This window comes from Prionailurus bengalensis, chromosome D1, assembly GCF_016509475.1.
Source record: "Prionailurus bengalensis isolate Pbe53 chromosome D1, Fcat_Pben_1.1_paternal_pri, whole genome shotgun sequence".
In the NCBI taxonomy this organism is placed as follows: domain Eukaryota; kingdom Metazoa; phylum Chordata; class Mammalia; order Carnivora; family Felidae; genus Prionailurus; species Prionailurus bengalensis.
Genome location: NC_057346.1, coordinates 113440396 through 113465879, shown reverse-complemented (window position 1 = coordinate 113465879; position 25484 = coordinate 113440396). Strand labels below are relative to the sequence as shown.

Sequence of the window (25484 nt, the reverse complement as noted above, 5' to 3'; positions counted from 1 at the left end):
GGGGCGAGCAGGGCCGCGGCCACGTCCTGCTGAGGCAGATGACACAGCCCAGGGCACGGCATCGGTCTCTGCAGGCCTGGGGGTGACAAGGGGGCGGGGGAGGATGAGGAGACGAGGCCCGAGCCCCTGCGATTGCCGGCGAAGCAGCCTTGGCGGGTGAGGTGGCCAGGGCAGGAGCAGAGCTTCAAGAGGGGCCTGGGCTGCTGCTTCCTCACGTGTCTGGTGGCATATGGACCCGGATGCTTCACGCGGGTCGGACTTCGGCTCAGGCCGTGATCTCGCGGTCTGTCGGTTCGAGCCCCGCATCGGGCTCTGTGCTGACGGCTCGGAGCCTGGAACCTGCTTTGGATTCTGCGTCTCCCTCTTTCTCTGACCCTCCCCTGTTCATGCTCGCTTGCTTTCTCTCTCTCTCTCTCTCTCTGCCCCTCCCCTGCTCATGCGTGCACTCTCTTTCTCTGTCTCTCAAAAATAAATAAACATTAAAAAAAATTAAACAAAGAATTTTGAAAGCCCACTAGTTCCGGAAACTGCCCTCAGCACCCAAACGGTGACTTGACCCGGGGGGGGGGGGGTGCCCACTCCGGGCTGGGGGAGGGGTGACTGCACAGCCGTGAGCGCAGAGCCCACGTCCACCCCTCCCCCCGCCGTCGTGCCCCACATCCAGGCGGCACCGGCCCCGCCGTCGGGTGCCTTGCAAACGCTCGAATCACCCTGTTGTGTCTCCTGCAGCCCGTCCAGGCCGCGCTCAACACGATGGACGTGCCCCTCGTCTGCGACTACGGCTCGGGCTTCAGCAAGGTGGGCTTTGCGGGCATGGAAAACCCCCTGGCCGTGTTCCCCACCCTCCTCGGGAAACTTCGACACGACGTGAGTTGCTCTGACCGTCGCTGTGCCCAGGGCTGCCGGGGGCGCGGGTGACGCATCTGAGGCGCCGTGTTTGGCTCCCCCGGGCCTGTTCTCAGGACCGGATTTGCTGGTCCATCTGGTGATCGATTCTGTGTGTAAGAAATTCAGGTTTTTGCGTCGAGATCTCAAGGAGAACTCACTTTTCTGCAAACCCCACACAGACCAAACAAAAGTCACGTGCTGGCTGGAGGCACCTCCTCCTGAACCTTTCCCGGGGGCAGCGGAGAGGACAAAGGACGTGCTCCAGCTCCACCGGCCAGACCTGCGTGTCGTTTGCAAGGTGGCCACTCCCCCCTCCACCCCCGCCCCCCTCCCGCCACCGAGGGCCCTGCCACGTCCTGGAACATTTCCCACTCGAAGCAGCTGTGAGACACTTAGTTCACATAACGACTGTAACTCGCTGAGTTGACATGAGCCTGGTGGCCCTACCGGGGAGTTGCCGTGGGGCCCTTCTCCCTGAAGAGGGGCCGGCATCTCTGAGAGGAAACGTGCTCATGTCCCTGTGTGAGCGAGCAGTAGAGGCAGGACCCCCCCCCCCCCACCTGCCTTCAAGGCCCCGGTGCTGAGTCACCACGCTCCTCCCTGGGAAGCCTACCCATCCGTGAGAGGGGGCACCTTGGTCACGTGGGGAGCCCCACGTGTCCGGGTCCCGGGGTGATTACGCCTGGGCTCTGCATCACTTGGAGCAAATCAATGGCGATGTTTCTAGCAGGCCGCTGGAGTTTTAAGACCGGCCTTCCTACCAGGGCATGCTGGGGGGCAGAAAGCCAGAGAGTCCCTGCTCTTCCCTAGGTGGGTCACGGCAGGTGCCTGCGCCCTCGCTGGCTGGCCGGCCCGTTTCTTTGAGATCGCAGGGCTTAGCGGTGAAGCGTGGGGGGCTGCGGGGTCAGGAGACCCACATCCGAACACCGGCTCTGCCTCCGCACTTGCGTCACTGGGGGCAAGTTGCCTTTGGGGCTCCGACTCCCCGCGCACAGGGCGGGGTGAACGAACACACACGTGCCACATCCGGGGGAAGCTTCAGTGAGGCGGTGCCCGAATGCCTGGCCCCTCGCGGTGTGGAACGGGCTTGGGGATGATGCTCAGGGTGCTGGCGGTGAGGAACGTGAGTGTCCTGCTTGGGGCGGCCATGACCGGTGACCACGGACCTATTGTGTCCCAGCTCTGGAGGCCGGAGGTCCTAAATCAGGTGTGAGCAGGGCTGAGCTCCCTCCACCGGTGCTGAGGGACCATCCTTCCTTCTCCAGCTGCCGGGGCCCTGGGCGCCCCTGGGCTCGTGGCTATGCCCCTCCAGCCTCCGCTCTGTCTCTTATACGGACACTTGTCACTGGATTTAGCCCTCTGTCCCCCAATAATCCAGGATGATCCCACCTCAATATATTTAAATTAAAAAAAAATTTTTTTTAAGGTTTATTCGTTTTTCAGAGACAGAGAGAGGGAGATCATGAGTAAGGGAGGGGCAGAGAGAGAGAGAGAGAGAGAGAGGGAGACACAGAATCCGAAGCAGGCTCTAGGCTCCGAGCCTTCAGCACAGAGCCCGACGCGGGGCTCAAACCCACGAACCGTGAGATCACGACCTGAGCCGAAGTCAGACGCTTCACCGACTGAGCCGCCCAGGTGCCCCTGGGGGCACTTTGACCTTGCAGATCATTTTGCTAAAACGTCTTAGTGGCATCTTGAAATGGCACGCAAGCTTGAGAAGGCCACCACCGCCAGCGCCGTGACCTGGAGCGGTCCCCCAGCTGCACGTCACGGCTCCTCGCCATTGCTCCTTGTGCATCAGCACGTGGAAGCCGAGTGGAGGTGAGTCACCCTCGAGAGCTGACCTGTCCTGGCCTGTGTCTTTCAGAATCCGCTGGTGGGGATGGGTGAGGAGGACTGGTTCCTCGGAGACGAGGCTCAGCATAAGCGAGGGGAACTTAGCCTACAGTATCCCATCTCCCGGGCAACCGTCACGAACTGGGCCAACATGGAGAAGGTAGGCTGCAGCTCCTGCTGGGGTGGGACCTGTCCACGGGGCCCCTACTGACGTTTGGGGGGCATATCTGTTCCCTGGCACTGGCGGGGGGGAGGTGCCCTGGCATCCGGGCCTCTCTGGGCCTCTCTCTTGGTCCCTGTGGATGCTACACCATGCTACAAACCACACGGGTCGTGGGGTCTGAGACCCGAGCCTGAATCCTGTCTCTACACCTTATCATCTGTGTCATTTTGGACGAGTAACCAGCCTCCCTGGTCCTCTGTTTCCTTACCTGTAAGAAAGGGGTGTCATTTTTTCTTGCCTGTAGTGCTGTTGTATGGATTCGAGGAAATGGATAAAAAGTCCTTAATCCACTCCACGCCTGTTTAAAGCAACAAGCAGAAAAACGGGAGATGACAAGCGTTGGCCTTGGGACCTCACGCAGGGCTGGTGGGAACGTAAAATGGTGCAGCCACTCGGATCGCGGTACGGAGGTTCCAAAACATGAAAGAATCGAAGACAAGGGCAGGAAGAGACATCTGCACACCCACATTCACTACGGCCAAGGTGTCCATCGGCAGATGGATGGATAAACAGAATGTGCTGCACACGTGACGGACCGTCACTCCGCCTTGAAAAGGAAGGAAGTTCCGACACCTGCTTCAACCCGGCCGGACCTTAAGGACATGAGGCTGAGTGAAATGAGCCAGGCAGAAAAAGACAAAAACTGTGTGATTCCACCCATACGAGGACTCTTAGTCGTCAGATTCGTGGAAACAGAAAGGTGGACGGCGGGCACCAGGGGGCTGGGGGAAGGGGAATGGGGAGTTAGTGTTTAACGGGGACAGAGTTCTGGTTGAGGATGGTAAAAAATTTCTGGAGACGGATGGTGTTCAAGGTTGCACAGCAGTGTGAATATACTTACTGCCACCGAGCCGTGCGCTTTTTAAAAAGGTTGAATTAGTATGTACGTTTTACCATAAGAAAAAAAATTCCGTAGGTCAGTGCAATACAGACGTATTCAATACGGCTATTTGAACCACTCTGTCTTAGCAACCGAAGGTTCTGATCAGGGTCTCCATATATGGCTGAAGTTTGCACGCTGCCTAGGAAGATCTATTAATTATCTACGCTGCATAACAAATCACCCCAAAACTTAGAAGCTTAAAACACCGATGGCCATCTACTTCCTCTCACGGTTTTTGTGGGTCAAGCGTTTGGGAGCGGCTCAGCTGGGTGGTTCTGGCTTGGGCTCTCTCATGGAGCAGCAGTCAGGAGTCAGCTGGGGGTGCATCATCTGAAGGTTCGACCGGGGCTGGAGCAGACACATCCATGGTGGTGCTCCATGGGGCTGGCAAGGTGGTCCTTCTTGGGGACCTTCTGCAAGGGCCTTGGAATGCCCTCACAGCATGGTGGTTGACTTTCCCTGGAAGAAACAATCAAGGCGGCCAATGTGAAGGCTGCGATGGCTTTATGACATAGCCCTATGGGCCACACACGCCTTCACTGTTGGTATATTCTGTGGGTTGCACGAGCCAGTCCTGGTTCAGTGGGGGAAAGGTCTGCACAGGGTGTGGATGTCAGGAGGTGTGTGTTCATTGGGGTCGTCTTGAAGGGGTTGTGGGAGTGTCGCTCACAGACACTTCCTGTCTACATGGCTGAAGTGTTGGCTCTGATTCTGGCTGTAGCCCTCCGTTAGCATGTCACAGGGAATACAGAAACTGAAGCGGTGTAGACAGGTCTTTGGAGTGTGTGGCCCACCAGCCCCTGGGCCCCGGGCTGCCTGGGCCGTAGTCTCCACCCTCCCCTCCCCTCTCTGGTGCAGGCTCAGCTGCCTGGCTGACCCAGGGGAGCCGACTTCTGGTGTCTCTTCAGCTGGTTCCAATTCTTGGTTCAACGCTTGTCCAAATACCAGGATCATTGCAACGATCCTCCCCCATGGTACCCCTCCTCCTACCTCGCACCCCCGCCACGTTCACCCCCACACAGCCTGTCGAATGACTGTTCTACATCTGATCGTGTCACTTCCCTGCTCCAGTCCATAGTGGCTGGACATCCAGCTGCGAGCCCACCCATCTGGCCTTTGTGTTTCATGGGCGCCATGTTGCCGTGTGTTTCCGCATCCCCCCTTCCTGAAACCCTTCCTCCATTGAACTTCCCCTCACTTCTGTTTTCAGTTCCCCATGGAGCCTCCTCCCCAGAGGCAGGCAGGAGCATTATTCATTGCTTGTTGAGCACCTACTGTGCACCAAGCACTCGGTAGGTGCTGTGGCTTGAGTCGTGTCCCCCAGTTTCTTAAGTTGGAGTCCTGCCCCTGAGCACCTCAGAACATGACCGTATCTGGAGATGGGGTATTTAAAGAGGTGACCAAGGGGCGCCTGGGTGGCTCAGTTGGTGAAGCACCCAACTTCAGCTCAGGCCATGATCTCGCGGTTCGTGGGTTCGAGCCCCGCGTCGGGCTCTGTGCCAGCAGCTTGGAGCCTGGAGCCTGCTTCGGATTCTGTGTCTCCCTCTCCCCCGCTTCTTCAAAGGGGTCACTGGGGTGGGCCCTGATCCCATGTGACCGGGGTCCTTGTAAGAAGAGGGCATCAAGACACAGACACTCACAGAGGGACAACCCCGTGAGGACACAGGGAGAGGATGGCCGTCCACACACAAGGAAAGAGGCCTTGGGAGGCCCCGGCCCTGCCCACGCCTGGACTTCGGGCTCTGGCCTCCAGGACCAGGAGGTGTTGTTTAAGTCACTTGGGCTGTGGTCTTTGTTACGGCGGCCACAGGAAACAAATACGCTCGGTTTTCTACAAACGTTGTGCCAGACCCTCTACGATGTCCTCATGACCCTCTCCAAGGAAGGGAAAGTTTTCCATTTTATAGACGAGGAAACAGCACATAAGCGTCAAGTTCCTTTTCTAGGCCCACGCCTGGTGCCACGCTCCCCCCACCGCTGTGTCTCGGGGCCCATGTCTGCTGCCCAGTCAGACGAGGACTAGGCCTCACACTTCGTTGTCTGCTCCCCGTCCTGACTCCAGGCCCGGCACACACATGGAGCTTCTGTGTCTTGTCTTGTCTGCAGCCGCTCTGTCCTTCCTGCCGAGAATCACATAAGCTACCGCGGAAGCCACTTTGCAGGGTAGGCAGGTTCCGTCCCCCTTCCAGAAGATCGGCGTGGCTCACGGACGTGCCTCGCCGCGTCTCCTGCTCTCTCCACAGATATGGCATCACTCCTACCAGGTGCTCCGCGTCGCCCCGGAGCAGCATCCTCTCATGGTGACGGAGCCGCCTTTAAACACGATGTCCAACAAAGAGAAGATGTCACAGGTGAGGGGCGAGTGGGGTCAGGGAACAGGCCACGGGGAGGGCAGCTCTGGCCTCCCCTTGAGCCCTGAACCTCGGGGACCCCCTCAGGGCGTCATCCCTTTGCTCAGCGAGATGAAGACACAGGAGAGGTCTGTCCCCTTTGACCCTGGCGGCAGGCATGACAGGTGCCATGGGAGAGCTCACCAAGGGGTCACCAAGTGGGTGAGCATTTGGGTCTCGCGGCCAGTCTATGGGCTGGGCAGTTACAGTCCCTTTGCACAGAGGAGGAAATCGGAGGGTCTAGGGGTGGAAGTAGACAGGGCAGGTGGCTGGGACGCCCGCTGGGCCCTCGAGGCCTGACCCTGCGGCCTTGGTCTCTCGGTGCGGTTTGTCCTGCTTGGAGCTCCAACCTGCCTTGAGAGCTCCCACCTTCCCCCTGGGCCTGCCCCCCGGCAAGGAGTTGGTGGTATGTGTGGATCGGATCGACCAGGCTGAACTGGGTTGAGCTGCTTCTCGGAGGCTGTCAAGGACGGGCCGGGGAAAGAAGGAGAGTGCCCCCCAGCAGAGCCCTCTTAGGGCTGGAGTGAGGTCCAGGTGGGGAGGGGCCGCGGGGCCGCCGCTGGCTGTCCAGGTTCCAGATGCGTCATGAGGCTTTGCCTAATGAGGACGTCCAGGAGCTAATTAAGGAAACGGCAAGTTTCTGCCACCTGGCCCACAGCCCCTAGAGCCCGATGGTGTCCCCTGCAGTGAGCAGTGACCCGAAGGGCAGGCCAGCGGCCCCCAGCACCACCTGCCCATAGAGGAGGCCTGTGCCGTGGCCCAGAAACAGCGCCATCGATCACTGCACGGGCGTGAGCTGCCGCCTCATTTAACACAAAGCCCCGAGGGGGCCGACGAATCTTCCTCTGCACATGGACAGGTGGATCGCAGAAGTGGGCCACGGCTGGGCTCCACGTGGACATGGGCACAGAGCCCACGGCTTTGAAACAGCAGGGATCCAGGCTGAGAGCAGCGTGTGCCCATCAGAGCCCCAGCGAGCTGGAGAGAGAAGAGGGAAGCAGGACTGTCCCTCACCCGAGGGCGATGTGCCGCTTCCACACTGTCTCAGGGCTCTCCGGAGAAAGAGTGGGACACACACACACACACACACACACACACGTGTATATGTAGAAAGAGATCTGTTTTGAGGCATTGGTTCACACGATTACGGAGACTGACAAGTGCCAGGATCTGCAGGGCGAGTCAGCAGGCTGGAGCCTTTTGCTCTATTCAGATCTTCAACTGATTGGACGAGGCCCACCTACCGTGGGGAGGGTAATTGGCATTACTCAATCCATCAATTTATGTTAATGTTTATTATCCAATGTCAATGTTAATGTTAATGTTATCCAAAAACATCCTCCTCGACAACCTCAGAATAATGATTGGCCAAATGTCTGGGCTCCCCGTGGCCCAGGCAACCCGGACACGTAAAATTAACCCTCACACAAAGCGCTGTGCCGGCCACACAGCCTGTCTCCGGCACTTGTCCACCTGTCCGGGGTCCACTGCCTGTCTTCTTGCCCTGGGTCTCTCTGAATTCACCCCCTAATTATATCAGGGTCCCAGCAGGAAACCAAAGGGGTCATTTTGATGAGACTTTACTGAAGAGATTATATACAAAGGCAAGCCTAAATTCTAGAAGAGGGACATGAACGAGAGCTCTGGGCTGGTATCAGGAAGCTGTTGCCGGCTAAGCCCAACAGAGCCCGGGGGGTTAGTAGCCCTGAGAGGGCCTCTGCCAGGAGCCGTGGCCTCGGAGGGACCAACAACGAAGGAGCAGGGAGATAGCTGTACTCCTCCCCTCTCCGCCTCCCTCAGACCTCTCTCCAGGGTCCCCACGGGCGGAACCCAGGGGGTCGCCCACAGAAGGGGGCCCGTGGCTACAGTCCAGGGCAGAGAGTGGTCAAGAAGGATGGAAGCTTCTGCAGGAAGACGGGGGGGGGGGGCAGCCAGCAATGGTGGCCCGCCCCCCGGCACAGGGAACACCACCGCCGTGCGGAAAAATAGACTTTTCCCCATCTGTGGGCTCTTCCCTGCAGAGTCCCTCTGTCCCGATGCCAGCCTCCCAGGCTCCTCCCGGAGGCTGGGACAGACTGAGAAGGGCTGGGCTGACTTCTCCCGGAATCAGTCTGTGTGTGAGCAGGATGCCTGGGGCCATGGCCCAGCAGAGAGGCCAATGCGGGGAGCAGCGCAGCGTGTAGGGAAAAGCCCAGCTTGGCCTCAAGACCCGGATTCTGGCCCAGGCTCTCCCAGCACGTGTGACCTGGGGAGGAATATGCATCCTCAAGGTGTCCTGATTTCCCCATCAGAAGGATGGTGATGGTGTCACCCTGGGGGTATCGCGGAAACGAAATGAATCGAGGCCGTGAGATGCGTGTCACGGGGCTTAGTGGCTGTTGAGCATTCAGCAGATGCTGCTTCCTGTTCCTCGGCCTCGGAATTCTCATCTGCAAGATGGGATTTTGATCGCAGGAACCCAAAGACCCTCCCAAGCTCTGTGACCTCCGGCCTCACCTCAGGCCAGGGGAGCTGAGGTTGGGTTTTGTCTTTGTGCTTTTAGGGGCAGGGTCTCTAGTTGGATCACAAAAGCTGCCCGTCCACACCCGCCACTTCTCCACCAGGATGCAAGTTCCGGGGGCACCAGAGAGTAGCACAGACTCCCAGACACTGCCCCCCTGCCCTGTGTCCTCCGAGGTGGTGCCTGTGTCCGGGCCTGGCCTTCCACATGCCACGTTACAAACGCACATCCCGGTGGCCTCCACTTGGGGGCCATTGGGAGTAAAGCCGGTGCGAATAGGTGTGAACCAGTCTTTGCAGGGACACACGTTTTTGCTTCTCTTGGGTCAGTCCCCTAAGCCCCCCCGGGCGGCTGCCCCCAGACGCATGCTTAGTGACCCCCCCTGGGGAGTCACACGCTCAGTGGTGGACCCGGCTCTGTGGAACATCGTTGTCTCAAATGCTGGCTTTACTGGGTTTTGGGGTCTTTGGCTAGAGGCCGGCCGGATCACTCCTCAAGCAGCCTGCACCCCGACCATTTCCCTTATTGTCCTGTCCCGCTCAGGGCCACTGCTCGCCTGCCCTGCTTGTCCCCACAGCTAGGGACAGCCCCTAGGCCCAGGAGCCCGTGAAATTATTCAAGGGAGCCAGCCCACAGGGCTCCCTCCAAAGCCAGCTAACCACCCTGCCGGCCGCCCACAAGGTGCTCCCCGACAGCTCCAGCTGGCTGTCATCCTGTCCCCCAGGTGCCACCCTCCCGTGGCCCCGCCTGGCCAGTTTGGAGCTGCAACCAAGTCTGCCTTTCAACCGTCCGAGTGACCCCGCGTTGGTCCCACCCTCAAAAGAATCTTTAAATTGAGGCTCCTGGGGGGGGCTCAGTCGGGGACGCATCTGACTTCAGGTCGGGTCACCATCTCGCAGCTCGTGAGTCTGAGCCTCGAGGAGGGCTCTGAGCTGCCAGTGCGGAGGCTGCTTGGGATTCTCTCTCTCCCTCGCTCTCTGCCCCTCCCCCACTCATGCTTTCTCTCTCTCTCTCGGACTAAATAAACTTAAAAAAAGGACCTTTAAATTCCTGTGGCACCGTCTTGAAGGAAAATCACTCGCTCACTCAGCCAGCGTCACAGAGGCAGTACCTCGTCGTGTCTGGCAGCCCGGGTTCATGTTACACCCCTGACACCTGCTCCCTAACGTGTTTGTCCACTAGTCTCCCATGTGGACAGGGGAGGACGGTGTCACATACCTCCGGGGGGACGCCGCGGGCAGCAGGATCAGGACTGTGTCTCCCCTGTTCATGCCTATGTGCAGGCAGTACCCAGGACAGCGTTCTTGACCAAGGCAACAGTGAGTTTTGCTGTCGCCATTATTACAAAACAACGGACCATCCCAGGTCAAAGTGTTGGGATTTGCGTAAGGTCCGCCTACCCCCCAAGAGCAGAAAGGGCGAAGACGTGGAGAGAACAATGGTGGCGCTGGGAAGTCAGCACCATCCCTGTGGGGATGACACGGTGGTCTGCAAGATGTTGCGATGCCCTCACATCAGTCTTGTGACGGTCTATAAGGTCTCCCCCCGCCATAAGGTCCCCGGGAAGGACGTGAGCCCGCATCACAGGCTGGGAAACGGTGTCACAGGGCTCATCAGGGCAGAGCTGGGGTCAAGAGTGGCACACTCCCTGACCTTGTTGCCTGGATCTCTGGGGCAGCCAAGTGCCTCCTACCGGTGGGCTTTGTGAGCCCGGGAGCTAAGGGGGGACCCACTCGCTCCTCCAGCCTCTGGCCTGGCCGTTAGCACCGTAGTGTTCTTGTTCTCCGCAGATCCTGTTTGAGACCTTCAACGTGCCCGCCCTGTACTTAGCCAACCTGGGAGTCCTTTCTCTATACGCCTCTGGCCAGACCTCCGGTGAGTGGCCCTGCTCCTAACTCCCCTTGTGTCCCTCCGGACAAGCAGTTTGCTTCCGCTCAGCGCATGTCCTTCCTCTGCAGCTTTACTGAGGTGGGATTTGTGCCCGTCAAAGTCAGCGTGTCCACGCTGTGCAATGGGATATGTTCTGACGCGTGGATACGCTCGTGCGGCCATCCGTGCGGTCGAGATGACGAACGTATTCGTTGCTGCTAAACCCTTCCCCTCCACTGCCCACGCCCTGCTCTAGTCTGTCCTCAGATGAGATTGCATTTTCTAGAAATTTGTATAGATGGTTGGGTATAGGGGGCGCCTGGGTGGCTCAGTCGATTAAGCGTCCGACTTCGGCTCAGGCCATGATCTCGCGGTCCGTGAGTTCGAGCCCCGCGTCGGGCTCTGTGCTGATGGCTTGGAGCCTGGAGCCTGCTTCTGATTCTGTGTCTCCCTCTCTCTGCCCCTCCCCTGCTCACGCTCTGTCTCTGTATCTCTCTCTCAAAAATAAATAAACATTAAAAACTTTGTTTTTAAATGTTGTTGGGTATATACCCTTTCTTCAAAGGTTGTTTTTTTTTTTTTTAACGCAGCATAACTATTTGGAGAGTATTTCATTTCTTTTTTTTTTCAACGTTTATTTATTTTTGGGACAGAGAGAGACAGAGCATGAACGGGGGAGGGGCAGAGAGAGAGGGAAACACAGAATCGGAAGCAGGCTCCAGGCTCTGAGCCATCAGCCCAGAGCCTGACGCGGGGCTCGAACTCCCGGACCGCGAGATCGTGACCTGGCTGAAGTCGGACGCTTAACCGACTGCGCCACCCAGGCGCCCCTCATTTCTTTTTTTCTCATCAAGCAGTATTCCGTTGTGTGAACTCCCTGTAGTTTGCTTCTCTCTTTACCTCCGGATGGACATTTGGGTTGTTTCCAGCTGGGAGCTATTATAAATAAAGCTGCCGTGAACATTTGCCTACAAGTCTTTGCGTGGACACACGCTTTCATTCCACTTGGGTAAAAACAGCTAGAAGTGAAACGTGGGGTCAAATGGTAAGTGTATTTTAGCTGAAAAAAAAAAATCCGCCAAACTAGCGGCCAGCGTGGTTGCGTGCTCCACTGGGATTTCAGCAGCCGCGTGAGCGTGCGGTTCCCCCGCAGATTGGCGTGGCCGGTTTTTGTCATCGTGGCCCTTGAAGCAGGAGTGCGGTAGTATCTCGCGGCACCGTTTGGTGTGCGTATAGATGGCCAGTCGGCCCCGCGCCACTTGTTGAAAAGACCCTGTGTTCTTCATTGAATTGCGTCTGTGCATTTCTTCTGGCAAACCAGTTGTCCGTGTACGTGTGGGTCTATTTCTATACTCCGTATTCTGTCCCGTCGATCTACTCGTCCGCCTGTGGGCTGATGCCACATTGTGTTGATGTCTAAGTCTTGGAATAAGAAGTTAGTGTGGCAGCTTTTGGTCTCTTGTTTTATGATTTTTTTTTTTTCCGGAGAACATTCCAGGTTCTTTGCATTTCCATATGCATTTCAGGGTCCGTTTGTCAATTTCTGTCAAAACAGCATCTTGGGGCACCTGAGTGGCTTAGGTGGTGACACATCCATCCCCAGCTCAGGTCATGGTCTCATGGTTCGTGAGCTGAAGCCCCGCATCGGGTTCTCTGCTGTCAGCGCGGAGCCTGCTTGGGATCCTCTGTCCCCCCCTCTCTCTGCCCCTCTCCTGCTCTCTCTCACTCTCTCTCTCAAAAATAAATAGACATTGATCAAAACCCAAAGACGCTTTTTTTTAGAACTGCATTGGATTTATAGGTCTCTCTGGGGACAACTGATATGTTGACAACGATGTCTTCTAATAAACATAGAGTATCTCCTAAGGGTTCTCTAATTTCTCTGGGCAGCGATTTGTGGTTCACGGTGTAAACATCAGGCAAATCTTTCATCCAATTCATTCCCAAGTATTTTATATGCTTTGATTGTATCATAAATGGTATCTTTATTTAACTTTCTGATTGTTCAATGCAAGTATACAGAAAACAAGTGTCTTTTGTATAATGATTTCTATCTCGGCACCTTCATTAAACTCTTTTATCGGTGCTGGTAGGATTTTCTACTTAGGCAACCCTGTTGTCTATGGTTTAACTCCTTTATTTCCAAACTGGGTGCTTTTTATTATTTTGTTGTTGTTGTTTTTTTTCCCCCTTGCCTCATTGCTCTGGCTAGAACCTCTGGTACAATACTGAGTAGAAATGGAAATGGTGGGAGCAGACATCCGTGGCTTGTTCCTGACCCCAGAGGGAAATCATTCAGTTTTACATTACTAAGTGTGTTGTTAGCTGTAGCTTTTTCATAGACATCCTTTCGAGGAAGTTATCGTGTATTCCTAGTTTGACGAGAGTTTTTTTCTTTTTAAATCACGAATGGATAGTGGATTTTGTCAAATGCATTTTTCTGCCCCTACTGATATGGTCATGTGGATTTTTCTCTCTTAGTTCTTTAACCTGGTGAATTGCACTAATCGATTTCTGAATGTTAAAACAACCTCGCATTCCTGAGATAAAACCAATTTGGTCATGATGAATTAGCCTTTGTCTATATTTGCTAAAACTTTGTTTAGGAGTTTTGGGTCTGTGTTCATGAGGGATCATGGTCTGCTGTGTTCTTTTCTTGTGACGTCCTGTCTCTCAGGGACCACTGAGACTGTCCTTTGTTGCTTGATGTCCGATATATTGAGAACTGTTGTTTCCTGTATTTTATTCTCTGTTTTAGGTGTTTCAAGGGTGTGTTGGGGGACCCCCTCCTTGTTCCATAGCTTACCTGGACACGGAGGTCTTCTTGACCCATTTTGGCTTCATTTCCAATGTGAGGACCTCAGGACGCCTGGGCGGCTCAGGTGGTTAAGCCTCTGACTTCAGCTCAGGTCATGATCTCACGTTCATGGGTTTGAGCCCCACGTTGGGCTCTGTGCTGACAGCTGGGAGCCTGGAGCCTGGAGCCTGCTTCGGATGCTGTGTCTCCCTCTCTCTCTCTGCCGCTCCCCTGCTCACATTCTCTCTCTCTTTCTCTCTCTCCCTCAAAAATAAATAAACATAAAAAAAATAAATGTGAAGACCTTGGTTACCAGATCCAACAGGTGAAAAGAGCCCACCGCCCAGACCCCTGGTCCGCTCTTAATGGCCCCATGTCGTGCTTTCACACAAAGTGAAACCTGTGTCCCCGTGACCACATCACATCTTTTGGACTAGCACAGAGACCTGTACTTTGCCTTGCTAACTAAAAAGTAAACCGCCTTCACCACACCCAGCCTCGTCTGACAATCGAGTTGTGCCCCGAGTTTTTTAGGGAGAGAGCTATTAAGGGCAGAATATTCTCCCCCTCTTACCCTTTGACAACTGTTGCTAACATCTGTGTGTCTGGTTGAGTAAGAAAATTTGCAGGTGTTCTGTCCAAAACCCTTGGTCCTTGGTCTGATCCAGATAGGCTTTATCCTAGCACACCCCCCTACAGAAGGAAGTTTATTCCTCAGACCCTTTGCCTTATCTTCTTATTATCTTCTTATCTCTTCCTGGAGACTTGACATTGGTAAGGGATATCACGCACCCTGTGTTATGACGCCAACATGTTCTCTTGTCTAGGAACAGCCATTGAGTCTGGAGAAGGAATGACGTACTTTGTGCCCATCGTCGATGGCTGTCCTTTGCATCAGTCAACCATCCAGATGGACATGGCAGGCCAAGACCTAACCTCGTATCTCCTGCAACTATTGACAGACGGTGGGCACTCGTTGGTGAGCACAGGTAGGAAATTGCCATTCTTGTCCAGGTGAGCCAATCCCTGGGGTGTAATATCCTTCTTGGCTGTTCAACCTTCAGCCCTCAGTTTATAAAGCTAAGGCTACTTGACCGTGATTCAAGTCTTACAAATAGCTTTACCTATGTTTAGGGACACCTAGTGACTCATAATGACAATGGGGATGATGGTGATGAGGATGATGATGAGGATGGTGATGATGGTGATGGTCATGGTGACATGATGACGACGATGGGCTAAGCTTTACGGAATAGTTACTCTGTGTCAGCCACCCAGAAGGTGGGAGGGGTGCGACCTTCCAGATGTTTCCGGGTGAGGGGGCCTGGCTGGCTGGGGCAGCTGTCAGCAGGAGGGGGCAGCCCTGAGCTGTTCGCGACCAACATTCACAGCAGGTGGGGATCGGGGCACCAACAGCAGCCCCTGCTTTAACAGGTGATGAGATCGGGTTTGATCTTCCAGCCCCTAGAAACACACGCCATCCATAGCAGGATATCAACACGTAACACGCAGGCGGTTTCCAAATGTTTGCACCTCGGTTCGGGACACCCCTGCTCTGACGTTCTCTCCCACAAGCCCGGGCCCCCGGCATACGTTATAGATCACGAGGCGCTGGGATCTGAGATGAAAACGGGAACAGGTGCTATGATTGTGCCGCGTCGTCCCCACCGCGAGGAGCTGAAGCTTCAGGAAGGTGCTCCCTGGGGACCGGCTGCCTCTGTGAACCATCTCAGGCCACGCCCTTCTCTGTCTGGCCCTTGGCCTTTCCCCCCATAGGCGACCGGGAGCACGTCCGGAGCATAAAAGAACAATACTGCTACGTGGCTTTGGACTTTGACAAGGAAAAAGTAAAAACGGACTCGCCTTCCTACGCCCAGAAAGTTCAGCTGCCCGATGGCCAGGAGGTCACCCTCGGGCAGGAGAAGTTCTTCTGCCCCGAAGTGCTTTTCCAGGCGGACCTCATGGGTGAGTGGTGGGAAGGGGCCAGGGGTGAGCCCAGATGCACACAGTAGGGCCGCTGTACGGGGGACGGAGCCCGGCAGTCACAAGGGGGGCGCTGTCTTCAGTAGTGAGTAGGTGCCCATTTCTAATTCCTGTGGGAGCAACTATCACTTATTGAGCACCTACTGTATGCCCGTGACTCTGCCGACCTTTGTACGCGGGCCTGCAGCCTTCAATCCTGCCCCATGTGCCGTGGCTCACGTTACGGGTGAGGAAACCCAGTGCAGGGCACTAAACACTTGTCAGGTGTGCCCGAGTCCCCGGCTGGACCCCGCCCTGCCCTTCCGCTGTGTGACTCCTACTCCGCCTGCCTACACAATAATTTGAAAAATGCAAATGGAGACAAAACAGAAGGGCGAAAACCACAGATTCTGAGGGAGCCGGAAACGTTTTGGCTGATGTAGAGATTTTTTTTTTTTTAAAGTTCTAGTACAGGTAACACAGTGTGTTAGTTCCAGGTGCACGAGTTAGTGAGCGATCGTTTTTGCTTCGTGTTACAACCCCCCAGCTCCACCCACGTTGCTGCGAATGGCAAGATCTCATACTTCTTTGTGGGTGAGGAATATTGCCATGCGTGTATACCGCCTGTCCTTTGCGGGACTGTGGACAACAGCCAGACTATGGGAGCAGCCCCAGTGACCTCGCGGTCCTAGAGGAGTACTGAGTCGGCTAAGCTCCCTGGCAGGCATGGCAAAACAGGAACGATGGGATGGACCGTAGAAGTCCTTGATGGGGAAGGTTTCCAGGTCGCCACGGAAAACCAGCCGTCTCCTGGAATCCATTGGCGAAAATAATTGTTTGCATTTATGAGGGACAGAGGGGAACAAGAGCGACAAAACCACTTCCCCAGGATTAGTACCTGGGATTAGTACCTCGTCAGGATGTGGCTTTTACAGGTGGCGCGGGCGAGCTGCGTTCACCTCTGCTCTCCTCATTGGAGTTTGCGGGGGATAAAGGCTTCAAACATGGCCCATGCCCCCCGAAATATTAAGTTGGATAAAGGAAACCATCGTCGGATGAATTTTCTCGCCCACAACGTGACCCTTCTTCTCCGCATCTGGGGGGACCTCAGCGAGCGTGAACGCGGCCAACCCCGTGATGAGAGCCCAGCATTGGCGGCCCGCGTTCACGTTCATCAGGCCAGGCACGTTCTCGATGATTCTGGCGAATCAGCCTTTTCATTCTTCATCCCAAGGCTGTGCGGTAGGTCCTATCCCAGGTGAGGAGAGGGAGTAACCGTCAGGCACCCCCGGCCACCCCTCCCAGAAGCTCTCAGTGCTGAACACACCGGAATACGCGCCCTTGTCCTTGAGGGCTCTTCTCTGCGTACTTGTGTTTACGTCTATGGACTAATGATGAGTCAAGAAGATGTCAGCTGGACGTATTGTGGCGATCGTTGTGCAATATGTACAAATAATGAATCATTAAGTCGTACGCCTGAAACGAATATAATGTATGCCAGTTACACCTCAATAAAACAGAATTTCTTTTTTTAAAAAAGGAATCATCAGTATAATTTTTCAAAGGCCACCCGAGCAAGGACGTGGCCTCTGCAGAAATCTGTTCAGAAAGTGATAGGCCTGTGGCATTAAAGGTTAATAATTGTCAGTAACATCTGAATATAAATCATCTCAGACGAGAGAGGAGAAGTAATATTTGTGTATTCAGCCGTCAGCCGTTGAGCCCCACACATAAGGGCCCTGTGGTCGGTGGTTCTGATGTTTGCCCACTGCCCTCGGAGCTGAGATCCGGGGGGAGCCTGTGCCCCCCGCCCCGCCCCCCCCCCGTGCTTGCAGCTGGGAGGAGAGATCCCAAGGGTGCAGCCGGCCGAGTCTCTGGCCCCCAAACTTCTGTCTCTTTCCGCCCGTCCCGACAGGGAGAAACGACCTGGGCATCCATATGAAGGCCTTCCAGAGCATCAGCTCCTGCAGCCCCGCCCTCTGGAAGATTCTCTTCGGCCACATTGTCTTGTCTGGAGGTACCGGCTCCTGTTCCGGCCTGCGGTTCCGGATGCAGAGAGAAATATCCACCCTGGTCTCCCCTACAATTAACGTGAAGGTACGGTCCCCCTGATGCACCCTTTGGGGGCTTCCTGCGTTCATCCCGCGGATATTTCTGGAATAACAGGGTTTCTGGTGTGCCAGGCACGTTGTCAGGTGCTCGGGGAAGCATCAGTAAACAGAAGCGTGGAAGATCCTCGGCGCTTACGTTCCAGGGGCGTGGGGGGAGCCATAAACAACACGAGTCCGCACAGTAAGGAATAAATGTGTTAGGAGGGGCTATAAGTCACAGGGGAAGCCACGGAGGAAGCAGGGGTGAGTAGTCAGGGTGGGTCTCCTCTGGAAGGAGCAGGGGAGCCACGGGGATATCTGAGGAAGCGCAGAGGGAACAGCCCCTGGGGTGGCCCAGAGGCGTGCTTCCAGAAGGAAGGGCTGGGAGGGGCTGGCCGGGGCTGAGACAGGAGAAGGGCTGTGTGAGGCTTGTACCCAGAGGACGGGGAGGTTTGAGCAGAGCCAGGCTGGACGGCCGACTTTGGGGGCGGGGCGCAGACTGTCAGGTGCAGGTGTCAGGTGGGCCGGGGACGTAGGGGTGAGGGGCGAGGGGCGCCAGGGAGGAGGCAGCCTGAACGGCCATCCCTGCGGTGGGGTGCGTGGCTCGGGGAGGTAAGTGGCGCTCTGGTGCCAGTCGGAGAGCAGACCAAGGATGTTACAGAGTTTGGAGCTGGGACGGGGGCTCTGGCGGGCTCCACGAGCCCAGGGAGGGGTGTAGACGGGAGGAGGACGGGCTCAGGCGGCCGGGGGAGAGGCAGGCCCGAAGCCCGTCCCCTGCTCGAGGAAGCCCGTCACCCCGCCCGGCCCCGGCCTTGCGCCGGCTTCCCCCGTCGTCTTGGCACCCTGTAAAAGCGCGACGTATATATTCAGCTTTAAGTTAATGGCCTCTGCCTTTTAGAGGAGTGTTAGCTTTACGGAGAACGGAGCAGAAAGGGGACAGTTCTATGCACTCCCCGCCTCGGCCCGTTGCACACACATCTAGCTCGAGCGTGATGCGTCTGTCGCCCAAAAGAGCCGGCATCGGTGCCTCACTACCGACCCGAGTCCCCGGCTCACGGAAGGCTCCTCCCGGGCTCCCACGCTCTGCCGGTTTGGGGGCACGTGTGGTGGCGGGTGTCCACCCCGACGGTCTGACGCAGTCGCTCCCTGCCCTGGGGCTCCCGTGCCCGCCTGGTCACCCCGCCCCTGCCCCCGGCGGCCACCGGCCCTTTCCCGGTCAGTCCCCAGGTTGTCCCTTCCCCAGAATGTCCTGGTCAGGCTGACTTCTCTTCGGCCCCGGTTTTCACAACTGCTTTTCTGTTTTTCTCCCTGTGGAAGTGGCTCGCGGTCATGGCAGAAAGCCTACAAGTAAGGTCCAGGTAAGGGGTTGGGAACTTCTGGCCCCCTTAGCACAGTGCAGAATGTACCTTGCTGACTGTGTCTCTAACTCGACCGAGCCGGCTCGGGCACAAGCCCAGCCTGGCTGGCCGAGGCCGGAGGGACAGACCCACCCACGCCATGTGGGTTAAATAAAGGCCTCCTTCCCCCTCGGCCACCCTGGGCCGCCTCCACTGAGCTGTCCTCGTGCAGCCTGCTCTTTGCTTGCTTCTGGCCTCGCGGCCTCTGCTTCTACACGGTGTCCCATGTCAGCTGGGCCTCAGGCAGGCCGCGGGCCCCCCCGACCTGCCGCGCGGGGGCCCCCACAACGGGCTCCCACGTTGCAGCTCTCGGGAGCCCCTGCCGGAGACGCCAGCCCCCTCGTGTCCCGAGGCCCCCGCTCACCGCTACCCTTTGCATCCCCCGCCAGGTCAAGGTACGGGCACTCGGCACACCGTGTGCCAAGGTCCAGAGGCAGGAAGTGTGGACAGACTGAGTCCCTCTGTCCCTGAGCTCCCCAGCAGCCACCTCACGCCTCAGCCCGGCTTTTCAGGCCTGCTGGCAGGTGGGGGGCTCTGAGAGAACTTTCTGGCTCAGTTCTCAGTGTCTTCTGCTACCTGCCCAGAGCCCCACCTGCCCCCTGGCCTACCTGCTTCCTTCCCTCCCTCCTTCCCCAGCCGGACTTGGTGGTGGCTGGACTATGGTGGCCGGACTTGGTGGCCAGACTTTGGTGGCCGGACTTGGTGGCCGGACTTTGGTGGCTGGACTTGGTGGTGGCCAGACTTGGTGGTCAGACTTTGGTGGCCAGACTATGGTGGCCGGACTTGGTGGCCAGACTATGGTGGTCGGACTTGGTGGCCAGACTTTGGTGGCTGGACTTGGTGGCCGGACTTAGTGACCAGACTTTGGTGGCCGGACTATGGTGGCCGGACTTGGTGGCCGGACTATGGTGGCCGGACTTTGGTGGCCGGACTATGGTGGCCGGACTTGGTGGCCGGACTTTGGTGGCCAGACTATGGTGGCCGGACTTGGTGGCCAGACTTTGGTGGCCAGACTTGGTGGCCAGACTTTGGTGCCTGGACTATGGTGTCCGGACTTGGTGGCCAGACTTTGGTGGCCAGAGTTTGGTGGCCAGACTTTGGTGGCCGGACTTGGTGGCCGTACTATGGTGGCCAGACTTGGTGGCCTGACTTGGTGGCCGGACTTGGTGGCCAGACTTTGGTGGCTGGACTTGGTGGCCAGACTTTGGTGGCCGGACTTGGTGGCCGGACTATGGTGGCCGGACTTAGTGGCCAGACTTTGGTGGCCGGACTATGGTGGCCGGACTATGGTGGCCGGACTTGGTGGCCAGACTTTGGTGGCCGGACTATGGTGGCCGGACTTGGTGGCCAGACTTTGGTGGCCGGACTATGGTGGCCGGACTTGGTGGCCGGACTTTGGTGGCCGGACTATGGTGGCCGGACTTGGTGGCCGGACTTTGGTGGCCAGACTTTGGTGGCCAGACTTGGTGGCCGGACTTTGGTGGCCGGACTATGGTGGCCAGACTTGGTGGCCGGACTTGGTGGCCGGACTTTGGTGGCCGGACTATGGTGGCTGGACTTGGTGGCCAGACTTTGGTGACTGGACTATGGTGGCCGGACTTGGTGGCCGGACTATGGTGGCCGGACTTGGTGGCCAGACTTTGGTGGCTGGACTATGGTGGCCGGACTTGGTGGCCAGACTTTGGTGGGCCACGGTGACATTGAGAGTGAGCGCAGGGCGGCCATCCATGCTTTGGGCAGCATGGGTCCATCCTCCCTCCCCGCCCCTGCCACCGGCCGGCAGTCACTGGGGCAACAGAGAAGATTCGCGAATTCCCAGGAAAGGCAAACCCGGAGACGCACAAGGTCTCCCATGTCGGAGCCCTGTTTGTATGCATGTCATAGAATGCGCAGGAGGGCGGGACGCTGTGACCTGCCCATCCCTTCCATTGCTTCCTCACCATGAAATAGTAGCTGTCGCCGGCTTCCGTGCCTGAGAGGCACGCCCACACAGGGTTCCTGAGTCTGCAGTCGGCCTCTATGATCGCGTGCTCAGTGCCGTCTGTGGCCTCGGGGAGTTTGCACGGGCCTGCCTCCTCCCTGCGGATGCCTGCGGCCCCATTATTTCATCTTACCCGCCGTCCCAGACCTTGGCCCCTCGGGCCCTCGTGTGAAGCCCCGCGCCCTTCACGCGCCGGCTCTCGGGGGCACTCAGCGTCAGCGCCGTGGCCTGCAGTGAGGTCACTGAATCAGAAGGGAAGGCACAGCTTAGTCCCGAATGGAAGTCAGGGGCGTGGGACCTCCTGTCTCCGTGCACTGTGTCCCAACCAATCCCGCAGCGGGAATCTGTCCGGCCGTCGGCTTTGTCCCGCCCTGCTGGCGGCCGAGCTGACGTGTGGACCAAGCTTTTCCGCCCATCCCTCTTCTGAGTCCCCAGGGAAGCCCTCCAGCCCCCCAAAACTCCTCCATATGAAGCTCGAAGGTGCACCTGTCTCCCTTCACTGCCGCCGCCTGATGCCCTCCCGTCTGGACTCTCCCTGGAAGGGATGGGGTGCAGCGCACTTAACCTCCACGGCGCCCCCCCCCCCGGTCCTTCCTCTGAAGGAGGGACAACCGCTTCCGAGAGCCGCTGGTTCCCACGGGCCAAGCTTCAAAACGATCCTTCCTCCCGACAACCCAAATCCTGCCCTAACGAGATTCTTGGGATAAAGCTCTGGTCACCATTTACCCTTATTTGTTTACAATTTTTTTTTTCTGCCTTAGAATCCACGTCTACACGTGGATTTCCTGAGCCAGAAACGTGTGCTCGGCGTCAGGCTACTTGAACAGATGGCCAGATTGTGCCCGGGAGCTGCCGGCCTCCGGGCCGGTCGGCACAGGGGGACAGCGGCTCGCGCCCGTCCGCTCGTTCGGGCACGGGGACGTCGGTTGCTTTTCTATGCTTTTCTTTGCTTTTGCCTTTTTGGGAACCGAAGGGTGGCTGACACACGACGTCACGTTAGCTTCAGGGGTGAGACCCAGCGGGTATGTTGTGCTCACTGCGGGTGTGGGGGGCACCCGCCACCAGGCAGCCCGATGACAGTGCCACGGTGGCCGAGTTCACCTGTGCCTTCCCCCACCGGAAGCCCACGCCTCCCACCCCCCTTCACCCCTTCTGCACGAGGCCCTGGTTTTAAAGCTCTTCCAACTGGCTGGATGGAAAGCCCACGGTGGCTCTAATTCGCGTTTCTTTAATTCCTGCTGAAGGTGAGTACTTCTGTGGGTCTCCCTGCTGTCGGGAGTTATTCCTCTTAATTTTCTTTTTTATATCATTTTTTAAAAAATGATTCATTTCCTTTTTGAGACAAACAGAGACAGGGAGTGAGCAGGGGAGGGGCAGAGAGGGAGGGAGACACAGAATCCAAAGCAGGCTCCGGGCTCCGAGCCGTCAGTGCAGAGCCCGACGCGGGGCTTGAACTCACGGACCGTGAGATCACGACCTGAGCCGACGTCGGATGCTTAGCCGACTGAGCCGCCCAGGCGCCCCCTCTTTTTTTTCTTTTCTAAACTTTCTTAAACCTTTTGCTTATGTCAACCCTTTGGCCGTTTTGCGTTCTTCTGAATGCGTGAACCGTCCCAGTTTTGGGCACACTTTTGTTTGCTTTTGCGTGTGTGTTCAGAGAAGACGCAGAGGTCACAGGTGACTCTTCCCAGTGACAGCCTGCGGGTGGCAGCAAAGATGGGCGGAGGATGTGGGTGCCTGGGACTGACTGTCTCCTCTCTGCCTGATGCCTGGCCCTGAAGGTGCTCTGTTCCCCGCTCCTGACTCACCATTTCGGCAGTGTTTTTTCTCTTAACCAACAGCAGCCGATGTTTTCGCCCCAGGCAGCGTTCTGTGGTGTGACAGAGCCGGTGAGGGACGGTAACCCCACTGCCACCCGGACTTTCCAAGTCCTTGCCCCAGATCCCCTTTCCCCGCGGATCCCTGTAGCAGTGCATTTGCCTTCCCATTCTACAAAAACAAGGCTGTCCTCTTCTGATGGGTCCATGGGCGTCAAGGAAAGGCAGTGAACGCGTCAGGATGACAACCGTCTGACCTTGCGCAGGTGACTCGAACCTTGCAGAGCAGTGGTCCCCCCCTGGCGATGGGAGCACGGATGTCCGGCTCCTCCCGGCCCAGAAGTGCCCTGACCTGGCTCGGAGGCTGCCCCCTCTCCGAATCCAAGGTGCGGGGAACGCACGCGGGGGCAGGTGTCGATGCGGGAGTCAGAGCGAGGCACGGTGCAAGTCTCCAGGGCTGTGCACCCCAACGTTCAAGGGGTTTCTCGAGGTTGTTTGTGATTCTTGTTTGCTTCTCCGTATTTTCTAATTTTTCTGCAAAACACCCAGGCCTCCCACATGGACTTTAACCAACTCGGAGATGTGCCGTAGATCTCCGAGTGAGTCTCAGAGCCAAGGGTGACTCCTTCCCACTCTTGCTCCTTTTGTCCCGTGGTTTGAAGCTACGGGCAGTCGGCACGTGCACCGACAAGCACCTGTAAAGGTTGGAATGCATTGCATTTGCACGGAGGGAAGAAATGACCATCCGTGAGGTGTGTTCAGGGGGTTTATGTCTCAAATTTGGAGTAGTGTTTTGATTCTGGTTTCTTTCTCTCCCTCCTCTGACCCCTCCGCCCCTGCCTCGCCCCCTTCCCCTCCCTCTCCTGCTCTCCCCTCTCTCTGCCTCCTCCACCCTATCCAGGTATCCACCTGCCCCAACTCCACGTACGGCGCCTGGGTGGGGGGTTCCATCCTGTGCTCGCTTTCCACCTTCAAGGACATGTGGGTCACCAGCCAGGAGTATAAGGACATCGGTTCCTCTGTCATCAGCAGGAGAAGCTTCTGATTTGTGGCTTTGTGGATGCCATCTTCTGGCCCACCGATGCCAACTCCACCTTGGCCGGGCTGATCAGTGCTGAGAACCAGCTCGAACGTGAGGGTGGCCAGTCCTCCCCGGACTTCCATCAACCTGCTCAATAAAGGACAGACAGTCTGGGCAAGACTGGCAACATCTTGGGAAACGCTCACGGGCAGTTGCTTTGTTGATGCAAGGTGACAAAGGGGAGGGGATTTCTGCCGACCCCCATGGATTGGTCAGCATGGCTGAATGTGTGGCAGCAAGGGACATCCCCCCGGCTCAGTGCCATAAACAAAAGTCTGTCTCCCACTCACGCTGCATGTCCATTGAAGGCCAGCGGGGCTCTTTCCTAGATTGTCCCCACGGCAGAATCTGACCCACAGAGCAGACCCTGTCTGGAACGTTGTCATTTACTAGGGGTGAGGACAAGAGTGCCCGGTGGGCCTTTCATTGACAATGAAACACTCCAGCCGGACAGGGACACAGGGCACATCTGCCCACAGTTAATTATCTGGAACAAGTCACACGGCCCCCAAGCACCACAGGGGCTGGGAAGTGCCATCCTTCTGCAGACATGACACCCCAAATGGGAAGGATGAAGCACGTGCTCTGGTTCAGGAGGGCACCGTTGGGGTGGCAAGGGACCTGGTGTCCTTCTGGTGGCTTTAATCCTCATGCCCGGCTGTGAGATTGGTTTATTAAGGCTGATTTCATGATTCAGGAACTGAAGCTAACAGAGGCTAATTAACTTGGTGAAGGTCATTACACAATGACTAGGAGTTCAAATCTGTGGATAAACCTTGTAGGGGTGCAGAGGGTGAGCATTGCAGGGGAGAAGGAACCACAGACAGTGCAGAAGCATTTCCCCCACTGAAGACACGTTTTCCATGTGGACAGAGCCCTGGGAGAGTCCCACACACAGATGCTGTCTGATGACACTTCCGAGCATGGAAGGCGATGAATAAATTCTAGAGGCAGTGAGAGAAAACAGCAGCAAAGAATCCGGTGAAGAAATGGGCAAAAGACATGAACAGACACTTTTCCAAAGAAGACAACCAGATGCCCAGCAAACACATGAAAAGATGCTCCACATCACTCATCATCAGGGAAATACAAATCAAAACCACACTGAGATACCACCTGACACCTGTCAGAATGGCTCACATTAATACTTCAGGCAACAATAGATGTTGGCGAGGATGCGGAGAGAGAGGATATCTTTTGCATTCTTGGTGGGAATGCAAACTGTTGCAGCCACGCTGGAAAACAGTATGGAGGTTCCTCAAAAAACTAAAAATAGAACTACCCTCTGACCTGGCAATTGCACTACTAGGTACTTACCCAAGAGTTACAGGTGTGCTGTTTCGAAGGGACACATGCACCCCAATGTTTACAGCAGCACTATCAAAAATAGCCAAAGTACAGAAAGAGCCCAAATGTCCATCAAAGGATGAATGGATAAAGAAGATGTTGTGTACACACACACACACACACACACACACACAGGAATACTACCCAGTGATGAAAAAGAATGAAATCTTGCCATTTGTGACAACATGGATGGAACTAGGGGGTATGATGCTAAGTGAAATTAGTCAGAGGAAGACAGATCTCTTATGATTTCACTCATGTGGAATTTGAGAAACAAAACAATCGAACATAAGGGAAGGGAAGCAAAAATAAGACAAAGGCAGAGAGGGAGGCAAACCATGAGAGACTCTTAAATACAGAGAACACACTGAGGGATGCTGGTGGGGCTTTGGGTGGGGGGATTGGCTAAGTGAGTGACGGGCA

At 56.4% G+C, this 25484-nt stretch overlaps 1 protein-coding gene across 1 annotated transcript; it reads left to right on the top strand.

Moving 5' to 3' along the window:
* Positions 1–729: 729 nt before the first annotated feature.
* Positions 730–24785, top strand: LOC122484107 (actin-85C-like). The gene is made up of 8 exons (XM_043581967.1): positions 730–867; positions 2756–2884; positions 6074–6181; positions 10511–10595; positions 14214–14375; positions 15163–15351; positions 17264–17445; positions 23535–24785. Exons 1-8 carry the CDS (start codon positions 754–756, stop codon positions 23676–23678), a joined length of 1113 nt encoding a protein of 370 aa, XP_043437902.1. The 5' UTR covers positions 730–753; the 3' UTR covers positions 23679–24785.
* Positions 24786–25484: the final 699 nt, after the last annotated feature.

Excerpts from the sequence above, each read along its gene's own strand:
- LOC122484107 (XM_043581967.1), top strand. The coding sequence starts at position 754 with ATGGACGTGCCCCTCGTCTGCGACTACGGCTCGGGCTTCAGCAAGGTG. Across the intron at positions 10,596-14,213 it reads CGCCTCTGGCCAGACCTCCG|GAACAGCCATTGAGTCTGGA; the intron begins GTGAGTGGCCCT and ends TCTCTTGTCTAG. Across the intron at positions 14,376-15,162 it reads GCACTCGTTGGTGAGCACAG|GCGACCGGGAGCACGTCCGG; the intron begins GTAGGAAATTGC and ends TTCCCCCCATAG.